General features: G+C 38.6%; 1 protein-coding gene across 4 annotated transcripts in view; it reads left to right on the top strand.

Annotated features, from left to right (window-relative positions):
• Nucleotides 1-11190, top strand: part of LOC129032757 (Fc receptor-like protein 2) — a 33448-nt gene extending 22258 nt beyond the window's left edge. For 2 of the 4 annotated variants that reach the window (XM_054480556.1, XM_054480560.1), the window contains 4 exons: nucleotides 7954-7981; nucleotides 8669-8754; nucleotides 9014-9079; nucleotides 10844-11190. In XM_054480556.1, coding sequence (XP_054336531.1) covers nucleotides 7954-7981; nucleotides 8669-8754; nucleotides 9014-9079; nucleotides 10844-10956 — 293 coding nt within the window. In that variant the 3' untranslated portion in view covers nucleotides 10957-11190. Of the gene's footprint in view, nucleotides 1-7953; nucleotides 7982-8649; nucleotides 8755-9013; nucleotides 9080-10718; nucleotides 10748-10843 lie in introns of those variants that run through there. The other 2 variants (XM_054480562.1, XR_010123405.1) reach the window with 2 other exon arrangements.
• Nucleotides 11191-11669: the final 479 nt, after the last annotated feature.

The following is an 11669-nucleotide window of genomic DNA, read 5'->3' on the forward strand; positions in this document are numbered from 1 at the left end:
CATTCTGAGGCCTCTTCTCTTAGCTTGCAGGCAGCTACCATCTTGCTATGTGCTCACACGAATTCTTCTTGTGTACATGCAGAGAGAAAAAGCAAATTCTCTGTTGTTCCTTCTTTTTTCTTTTAATTATACTTTAAGTTCTGGGGTACATGTGCAGAACGTGCAGGTTTGTTACATACATATACACGTGCCATGGTGGTTTGCTGTACCCTTCAACCCGTCCCTTCTTATAAGAACACTAATCCTATTGTATCAGGGCTCCACCCTTATGATCTCACTTAAAATTAATTACTTCTATAAAGGTTCCATTTCCAACTATAATCACATTTGGCATTAGTACTTCAATATATGGAATTTGGGCAGGACACAAACATTCAGTCTATAAATGTGCCCAAGCAAGGACAAGTGCTAATATAAGCCTCCTAATTTGTCACTTTTGTTATTGATCAAAAAGTCCCATTGATCAAAAAGTAAGTCATATGGTCATAACCAAATGCAAGTGGTAGAGAAATAGTGTCTACCTCTTTGCTGACAAATGACAGAGCCACATTGCAAAACAATGTATATAAGAAGATAGAAACAAATTGGGAGCCTTTACTGCATGGATCTACCACATGGTTTTTGACCCGCACTTCCACTCTTGTAACTTTAAAAAAATTTAATTGATTTTTAATTGACAGATAAAAATTGCATGTATTTATGTACAGCATGATGTTTTCAAATAAGTATACATTGTGGAATTGCTAGATTGAACTAATTAACATATGTATTGCCTCACATACTGTCTTCCTATAATTTTTGAGTTTACAAACACACAACCACACAAAATTATTTTTTACTAAATTTGCTTCCAAAATTAGGCCACTTCAGAAGTTTTCAATCTCAGGTCATGGCTTTGACCTTCAGATATCCAACCTTTTTTTTTTTTTTAAGACAAAGTGTCACTCTGCTACTCAGGCGAGAGTGCAGTGGTATGATCATGGTTCACTGCAGCCTTGATGTCCCAAGCTCAGGTGATCCTCTTGCCTCAATTTCCCAAGTAGATGGGACCACAGGCATGCACCACCATGCCTTGCTAATTTTTTAATTACTTCTGGAGATGACTTTATATGTTGCCGAGGCTAGTCTTGAACTCCTGGACTCAAGCAATCTTCTTGCCTTGGCCTCCCAAAGCACTGGGACTACAGGCATGAGTCACCATGCCCAGCCAGATATCCCAAACTGGCAATTTATTTCATGGTGAGTTTCATTTAAGACAATTCTTTCTTTCAAGTAGATGACTTAATTGGGATCACCTCAATTTATCAAAAGATGATCTAATGACTAAAGAAAGTCAGCGTCTTGATCCCTTTCCTTCCATGAAGCTCCTCAGACCCCTACATAAATTAACCATACCCTAAATCATTAACTTTTGAGGTTTGCACAGCATAGAAATATAAGGACAAGGCAGTGGCTGTTGCCTAATGAAAGCAATGCTTTCTTTCATTGGCTAATCTCTTATCATAAGGACCATGATACCTCTATGTCTACCTAAAATAAACTATTAACATAGCCCCTTTCAGAGTGGCCCAATATCTTTTATTTTTTCTTTAAAATAAATAACTGAATAAATATGTTACAAATACATCTGGTAAAACATTCAAACAATATCAGAGAATATGACAGTAAAAAGTAATCCTTTCTCTCACACCTGTTCCTGGATCTCTTGGTTCCCTTCCTCAGAGGCTCCCACTCTTAGCAATATCTCATTTATTTTTCCAGAGATATTTTAGACTTACATGATGTCATTGTATACATACATATTCTTTATTTTCACACAAATAATAACATACTACGTGCTACACTTCACTTTTCTATGAATATTATTTGAGAACTGTTTGATATAAATATGCATAGAACTGTAACATCTTTTTAATGGTTGCAAAGCATTCTATTCATGGATTTGCAATAGTTATCTTAATGTTAATGATTACCTATTGATGGAGATTTAGATGATCTCAAGTTGTTTTCCATGACACACAATGCTACAACAATTTTTCCTTTAGATGTCATTTCTTACATGTACAGTATGCCTGTGGAACTAATTCTTATACATAAAATTTCTATATTCAAATTAGATACCTTTCTAATTTGATAGATATTGTCAAGGATTACTCATAGTTGTACAAAATTATACTCCTGTAAGGACATGTCATAAACATGCTTGTTTATGACACACCAGCCACACAAAGTATTGTAAGTTTTGATTTTTTTGCCTGTTTCTCAATTGAGAAACATTACTGCCCTGTAGTTTTGATTTATGTTTCTGTTTATGGTGAGCTCTTTGTTCACATAGTTTCATCATTTTACATTGGGTTTTTTAATCTCATTCTTAGTGATTGGTAGAAGATCTGTTTATACTAAATATATTAGCTCTTTGTCTGAGGTATGAATAGTGAAAAGGGTCCCCAGTCTGCAGTTTGCATTGCCTTTCATATTGAAATTCTTACTATAAAAATAATTATTTTTATGTGGTCTAACTTATCAGTATCTTCTTTTATGGGTTCTAAGTTTGGTAACCTATTTTGGAAGGTCTTCCCCGTTCTTAGATGATAAAAAAGTTCTCCTTTTTTTCTTTTTTCTTTTTTTTTTTTTTTTTTTTTTTGAGACAGGGTCTCACTCTGTCGCCTATGCTAGAGTGCAGTGGTGCGATCTCGGATCACTGCAACCTCAACCTGCTGGACTCAAGTGATACTCCTACCTCAGCCTCCTGAGTAGCTAGGACCACAGGCATGCACCACCGTGACTGGCTAATTTTTGTGTTTTTTATAGAGATGGGACTTCTCCATGTTGCCCAGGCTGGTCTCGAACTCTTGAGCTCAAGTGATCTACCAGTCTTGATCTACCAGTCTTGGCCTCTCTAAGTACTGGGATTACAGGTGTGAGCTACTGTGCCAGGCCCATATTTTCTTCTAGAATTGTATCACTTTATATTTATGCTTAAATTTTTGATCCATCTGTTACTGGAAAGGGGTCTGGATCCAGATCCCAAGAGAGGGTTCTTGAATCTCAAGTAAGAAAAAATTCAGGGCAAGTCCATACAGTACAGTGAAAGCAAGTTTATTAAGAAAGTAAAGGAATAAAAGAATGGCTATTCCATAGGCAGAGTAGCCCCAAGGGTTGCTTGTTGCCCATTTTTATGGTTATTTCTTGATGACATGCTAAACAAGGGGTGGATTATTCATGCCTCCCCTTTTTAGACCATATTGGATAACTTCCTGATATTGCCATGGCATTTGTAAACCATCATGCCACTGGTGGGAGTGTAGCAGTGAGAGCAACTAGAGGTCACTCTTGTTTCTGTCTTGGTTTTGGAGGGTTTCTCCTGGCTTCTTTACTGCAACCAATTTGATCAGCAAAGTCTTTATGACCTGTATCTTGTGCTGACCTCCTATATTTCATCCTGTGACTTAGAATGCCTAACTGTCTGGGAATGGGACCCAGTAGGTTTCAGCCTCATTTTACCCAACTCCTATTCAAGATGGAGTTGCTCTGGTTCAAATACCTGTGACACATCCAGAAATCTTTTTGAATAGGTACTGAACTAAAATCTAATCTTTTTTTTCAGATAGCTATTTCATTATTTCTATGTGATTTATTTAATTATCTTTTCTAAGTAAAGTGATGCCTTTATAATAGCCTATGGTATTGTGATATAAGAAGAAATTCTTTAATATATTTGGTCTTTGTCCCTAGTTCCTGACCCCTGAGCTCTTAAAACTCTAAGAATTCCTTGAGTGTTGAGTGTCTTTGGTATGCTAATGAGATGACTTTCAACAGAGGGGCTCCTGGATAGCTTCAATGTGAGAGCTGGTTTTCAGAAACACCAACCTTGTGATTAGAGGGTTGGAACTTCGAGCCCCACTCCTGGACCTCTGAGGACAGGAAAGGGACTGAAGATTCATCTAACCACCAATTGCCAATGATTTAATCAATCATACCTATGTAATGGGACCGCTATAAAAATTCTAAACAATGGGATTTGGCGAGCTTGCCAGTTGGTGAATACATCAATGTACTGGGAGGGTAGAGTACCCCATTCCCTTGGGAACAGAAACTCCAGTGTTCAGTACACTTCCAGACATTGTCTTACCTAAACTTTTTCATTTGGTTGTATATTTGTATCTTTTATAACATGCTTTGTAATAAACCAGTAAGAGTAACTGAAGTGTTTCTTTGAGTTCTATATAGCAAATTATTGAAACTGAGGAAAGAGTCCTGGGAATCCCCAATTTATAGCCATTTGGTCAGAAGGATACGAGGCCCATGACATATTATTGGCATCTGGAGTTGGGGGCAGTTTTGCAGGACACACCCCTTTACCTGTGGGGTCTGCACTAACTCTGAGTAGTGTCAGAACTGAGTTTAATTGTAATTAATGTCCTAAGAGTTGGAAAATTGACTGGTATGGGGAAGAAAAACCCCACACACACATGGCGACAGAAATGTTATGGATAAAAGCAGTTCAGCTATACTAAATATCTGATACTATTCAGCTCTAACTGTGATGCCTTATTCTGTTTGTGTGTATGTCAGTATGTGAATACGTGTGTTTGTGTGGGTGACTTGTATGCCTTCGCTTTATAACAATACATTTTTTTCTTGCATCAAGATTGTTCCCATCATGACTATGTTATTCTTACAGAACTTTTCTGGATATTATTGCTTATTTATTTTCCCCACAAACAATATAACCAGTGTCTCTCAAGAAAGTATTTTTGTTAGGATTCTCTTAAATTTTGAGATTAATTATGGAAGAATTGACAGCTTTATAATGAGAAATGTTTCTATCCAATAGTATGTCTACTTTTGGTAAATTTTGAGTCATAGTATTTTAGAATTTTACTTATATAGGCTTTCACCATTTCTTGCTAAGTTTACTCCTGAGATATTGATTAATTTTTGCTATGATAACTGATTCATTGAACAAGGGTACTCTTAGAGTGCAACCATAAAATTTAATTTTTTATCTTCCTCTTCCTACTGCCCATTCACACTCAGTCTTAGAGGATTATATTTTCCCTGACTCTGGTTGAAATTGCAGGCAGGCCCATAGTCTATCCACTTACTCCTTGTATTAGTCGGTTTTCATGCTGCTAATAAAGACATACCTGAGACAGGGCAATTTACAAAAGAAAGAGGTTTAATTGGACTTATAGTTCCACAAGGCTGGGGAAACCTCACAATCATGGCAGAAAACCAGGAGGAGCAAATCACATCTTATGTGGATGGCGGCAGGCAAAGAGATAAGCTTGTGCAGGGAAACTCCTCTTTTTAAAACCATCAGATCTTGTGAGTCTTATTCACTATCACGAGAACAGCACAGGAAAGACTTGCTCCCATGACTCAGTTACCTCCCACTGGGTACCTCCCACAACATGTGGGAATTCCAGATGAAATTTGGGTGGGGACACAGCCACACCATATCACTTCTATATAATTTTAGGCAAACAACAACAAAAACATAGTTTCTCCAAAGAGTGCTTGTTCATTAAGCAGCTTTCTGAATCTCAAAGTTAAAGCACTCACCTCCCACCCACTCAGCTCAGACCCTCTTCAGGCCAGCCTTCCGCAATATGGAAAGGGTTCTGGCCAGATGTTTCTCTCTTTCCTCAACTTGCTTCTGTTTTTGAAACCCCCATGGTTGGCATTGATTTCCTCTGGCTCCAAAAAAGCTGACTCTCCTGGTTTGCTGGGTTGAGAAAATCAGCTCCTATTTTGGGGGTGTGTTTCTGGATTCTCCAGAGCCCCTCAACTATTAACATTACCTAACTGCATCTTGTGATGCAGGTGATTCGTTTTCCTCCAGCTGAGCACTTAACATCTCTCTTCAGTTTCTAAGAATCTAAAGCCTTCTTCCTCTTCCCCTCCACCCTTATTTTGGAACCCTATACCTCCTCAGGAAGTCCTCTTGGCCAGATTTTGAGATGGCTTCAAGCTATGCATCTCTTCCACAGGGCTCAGATCCATCCACAAGAAACACTTGCACACCATTGCACCCACCTGTAAATATGCAGCTCCTGCCTCAGGCAGATGAGCATATCTCCCCTGAAGTGAATGTTCCTTTATCTGCTTTTCAAAGCTCCTTAAGATTCCTCAGGCGTGTGTCCACACAGGACACTCCTCCACACACCAAGCTGGCCTTAATATTGTCCTCTGATTGACTATAGGCTCCTCATCTCCCTTTTCTTAGAGCATTTACTTTAGAAAACTTGCAATTGTAAATTCTTTCTCTGCCTCTTTGAGATATAAATCTTCTCTTAGCCTCTTGCCAGTTTTACAACCCAGAAATGTCTATCTCTAAGACTTGGGAGCCATCCCTTTGAAATGTAATCATCTAGAAAGATAGTGCCTCTATCTCTCATATGGTAAAACTCTTAGAATTTATTATTTGATCTACCAATATTTCTTTCTAATTCTAGAATTCTGCTTTTATCTTTGTTAGCTATTGCCTTCTATTTTTGTTAGTTTTATTCTTTTGAACAAATTGAATATTTAGTCTTCCTTTTTTTCTTATATATTTGTATATGTATTCAGTTGCTTATGACTTGTTTCCTTTACATTGACAAATTATAGACATATGTCAATTTTTTCATAGTTTTGTTATGAATTACCAGTTCCATTATGATCAAGAAATATTATTTGTACCATGTCGATTTTTGGAATATTTTGGAGGTTTTCTTTGTAAACCAATGTATCATCAGATTTTGTTATTATTCAAAAGTGCTTAGATAGTAGAACTATTTTTGGAGTCCATTTTAAAATAATTTCTTTAAGAAGGAATTGCTGGAAACATATACACTAATTTAATACACGTTTGAATAAGACCGACTGCCCCTGACTTATGCTTTAATGACAGTTTGGCTTGGTAGACAATTCTGAGGTCATTCCTTTCCTTGAAGACTAAACAAGCTAATTATAAAGAAGTTTTACCTTCTCCTTGGCAAACTAAATCAAAGTTAATTTTCTAGCACTGTTTTCTGTAAAGCCTAACGAAGTTGAAATATTGGCTGAGCTACTAGCAGTATTTTCCATGATTGGCAAACTGCATCTAAACTGGGAGGACTTTGACCACGATTATATAAGCCTGATGGGAAGCACAACAGGGGTATCCCCAAGTGCAATGTAACTCTTGAAATTTTAGCATGTCTCTTGTAGTGGTGACCTCTGGAAGCTACATGCATACACTCATGGGTGTTACAAGCGATACTGATTTCTACGAAGCATGAAGCTTTTGAGCTAGGATGGCGTCTATATACATCTATGTGGCATTGTTTCCTGAGGTATTAATTGGAGGACTAGAAAATATCTCCTGGATCACTATGAGGATTCTCTTTAAAGACACAGCTGATACATCTACGTTAATATGCTGTGTTTCTTGTTTTACATCTCTCCACAAAGCAAAATGGTGCAAGAGATGGCCTAGTTTGCCTTACGAATGTCAATATCCAGCTTAGTCCCAAGATCACTCCTAAAGACTAAGTGTTGCAAATATCGAACATTTAAAAATTAAGAATGGCTGCATAAAATCTAATACAGAAGAGCAATAAAATAAAATTAGTCATCAATGGTTAAAATATGTTATACATTAGGATAGTTAAAACAACATTGTACAGGTACATGAATAGACAAAGAGACAATAGAACAGAATAGAAAATCAAGAAACAGTTACCAGTGCATGAAAGGTTTGCCATTTGAAGTGGCATTTTAAATCAGTGGGAAAAAAAGAATGAATTATTTTACTAACAACTAGTTGTGTTGGAATAAATAAGTAGCCATTTAGATGAAATACAATTGGATTACTCTTCTATATCCTATGTCTTATCAGCTGATTATACGTAGTTAAATCATGTCAAAATTTTAAGAGATAAAGCTTCTTTCTCTGAAATGAATTTTGTTTTATTTGCATTTCAGGAGAAAGTTCTGCCACTAATGAACCCAGGTGAGAACTCTTCCTAGTAAAAATTTTAATTCTAGAGGTCTCCTTCATTCAATTTTAAATACCTACTGTACTCTGCTTGTACGTTGAGACTGATGCTATGTAATTAATATGGTATCTTTCTATAATACTTACTCTTGTTTCTACTGCATTACATTTATGCCACCAGGGCACTGTCTTAAGGTGGTCCACATGACCCTTGGTGTTATCTTGTATAGGATTACATACATTTAAATTAATATATAAATTCATATATTCAAGATTATTGAATACCTATAATGTATAACTAAGTTTTCGTTAGATATTTAGAGGAATGAACATACACACAAAATGTGTATTTCCTCCAGGGACATACTGTGCTATAGGTATGTAGTATATGTCCAGAGTACAAGAAGGAGTGAGAGAGATACAGTAATGAGAAAAAGGCAGGCAAAGTTTTATGACAGTTTATAAAAAAAAATGATTCTGGAGCAATATCATTGTCTTATTTATAACTTTTGAAAAAGCCAAAGATAAGGAACAGAAGTTTTGGCCGTGTCAAAGCAGATAGTCTATACAAAGGGCCATAAAATCACCCAAGCAGAGAGCCATGGCTGCAGGGCTCCTACCTGCTCTCTTCTCAGCCAGTCTCCCCTCTGTTCTCACTCACTGCCCTGGGGACTATCATGCAGTTAATTCACCTTCTCACAGAGGGACTTCCAGGTCAAATCCTCAAGAGTTCACCTATTCAAGCCCAACCCCAGACATGGAGGAGCTGCAGCCAGTGTATGTCAATGGTGAGTGTCTCCACTGGGAGGGGCTCTGAGGCTGAGGCAAAAAAGAAAGAGGAGACAGGAGCAGAGACCATTATTAGGTGGGTGGTGTAGCCATCCCAACCCCCGAGGCCCAGCCATTCCCAATAAATAAATGACTCTCTGGGAATCATGTTGGGGTTGAGAGGAAGGATATAATCATTAAGCCAGGGACTGGGAAGATGTGTATGAAGTGTGAACCCTTGGCCACCAACATCTGTGAACTCTTGTCTTCTCCCTGCAGTGGGCTCTGTAGATGTGGATGTGGTTTATTCTCAGGTCTGGAGCATCCAGCAGCCAGAAGGCTCAGGTGAGAAACTGCAAAGTGGTTCTTGTCAGATGCATATTCACAGGAAAGTGATGCATTGTATGCAATAGGGGCTTTATTTATTTATTTATTTATCTATCTATCTATTTTTGAGGAGTCTTGCTCTGTTGCCCAGGCTGGAGTGCAGTGGTGCAATGTCAGCTCACTGCAATCTCTGCCTGTGAGCTGATACAGGAAAATTGCTTGATTTTCCTCTCTCAGACTCCTGAGTAGCTGGGATGACAGGCATGTGCCACCATGCCCAGCTAATTTTTGTATTTTTAGTAGAGACAGGGTTTCACCATGTTGGCCAGGTTGGATTCAAACTCTTGACCCCAAGCGATCCACCCGCCTCAGCCTCCCAAAGTGCTGGGATTACAGGTGTGAGCCACTGCACCCGGCCAGCAATAGAGGCTTTAATACATCGCTTGCCCTTGATAGGAAATCTCTTGATCCAGGAGGGAGCAAGAGACACCTGGAGGTAGGCTCTTGTGAATAAAGCAAACAAAAAAAAAAAAAAAATAGGGAGATGGTCTAATGAGTCTTCATTTGAATGGGGTTAGATAGTCAGGGAGAATCTAAGATTCAAGCCAAAAGAAGGAAATCAAGCAAGAGTGAGCATGTCTAAAGTCCAAGAGGAATTGTCTCAGGTGAACAGGGTCATTAAAGTGTCTCTTTTGAAGGATCTGTAGTCTTCATATGGGATGGGAGGAATAACTGAATAAATCAACATGACCTAGAGAATTTTCACTTCAACATGTAGCTTTGCAGGAACTGCTGAGTTCTGCAGCAGTGCAGAGGAGTGTTCTTTAAGCTTCTGCTCCAGTGCCCTTAAAACTACAACCCTTATACCAACAACCCTAAAAGCTATCCTTTGTTCTCTGCTCCTGGTTGCCTCTGATGGAGCCAGTGGCTGTTGACAGCTTGGCTGATTTCCTGGTCAGTGGTCATCTAGCTACTCTCCTCTGAGCCTCTGAAGGTGGGTCCTCTGTCTGCCTTACTTAGATTTGCCCCTTCAACTTCCTATAGGGAGTTGATTACCCTATCATTCCCTTTCTCTATCTGAACAGCCTAGCAGAATAAAAAAGTGCAGTCACTTTCCAAGCCCTCTAGCTGTAAATCTTCAAGGGAAGGAAAGGGATGTCATCCCACTATGCCTACCTGGAAAAAGGGGAAAAGAAGCAGACATCACTAAGCAGCTCCTGCAACCAGACTCAAAATACTATGTGATTCAGAGTCTGTCTTCTGTTATCTATGCTTCTACTCCAATTTCCTTCTATGTGGTGAGGTGAACCACACATGGTTGGTTATCTCAGGAATGTGAGAAAGAACAGGAAACAGCCCTGACAGAATGCTGTAATAGAGAAGTCAAGAGGAAAAAATTATAAAGACAATGACCTATGGGAAGTTGCATTAGAGAAAGGAAGCGCTTTGTTAGTAAGTGCTGGTGTAGGGCTTGGAAGATGGATAGAGTCTTAGAAGGACTTCAGTATTAACAACTTTAAGAAAGGATTTTACAGAACAGGAGAAAATGGGATTCCACATACCAAGCATAGTAGTTCTATGCCCTGGGGCATAAAGTCTGGCAGTGAGGCCTAAGTAAGAATGCAAGAGCTCAGAACTATTACTTTTTCCTTAACAGCAAACATCAGGACTCTTCTGGAGAAAAAGGTGAGCTAGACTCCTTGGAAGTTCTTCATCTTTCCTTCCTCCCCCCTATTTATTTTCTTGATCAGTTCGGTCTTTATTCCTGTATGTCTCTCCCAGGACTCCCAAGTCATCTACTCTTCTGTGAAGAAATCATAACACTTGGAGGAATCAGAAGGGAAGATCAACAACAAGGATGGGGCATCATTAAGACTTGCCATAAAACGTTATGAAAATGCTTAAGGCTTATCACCTGCCACAGCCAGAAAGTGCTTCAGGAGGCACCTCCTGTCATCATTTTTGTTCTGATCATGTTTCTTCTCCAATATCTTCTTTTACCTGTTAATATTCATTGAACTGCTGCTACATCCTGACACTGTGCAAAGAAATTATTTCTGCTACCTTCTCTTCAGCAATCAGTGTGTAAAGATTTGAGGGAAGAATGAATAAGAGATACAAGGTCTCACCTTCACCTACTGTAAGGTGATGAGAACAGCACTTGATAATAGTGTATTAACTTATTTATGTGCTGCTGGATACAGTTTGCTAATATTTCATTGAGAATTTTTGCAAATATGTTAATTGGGAATATTGGCCTGAAATTTTCTTTTCCACTGTGTCTCTGCCAGAATATTTGTATCAGGCTGATGCTGGCTTCATAGAATGAGTTAGGCAGGAGCCCTTCCTCCTTGATTTTTTGGCATAGTTTCAGCAAGATTGGTACCAGTTATTCTTTGTACATCTGGTAGAATTCAGCTGTGAATCCATCAGATCTAGGGCTTTCGTGTTGGTTGGTAAGTTTTTTATTACTAATTCAACTTCAGTGCTTGATATTGGTCTAGCAAGGGTTTCTGTTTCTTCCTGGTTCAATCTTGGGAGATTGTGTGTTTCCAGGAATTTAGCTGTTTCCTCCAGATTTTCTTCTTTACGTGCACAGAGTTGAGTG

This window comes from Pongo pygmaeus, chromosome 1 (genome assembly GCF_028885625.2).
Source record: "Pongo pygmaeus isolate AG05252 chromosome 1, NHGRI_mPonPyg2-v2.0_pri, whole genome shotgun sequence".
Lineage (NCBI taxonomy): Eukaryota > Metazoa > Chordata > Mammalia > Primates > Hominidae > Pongo > Pongo pygmaeus.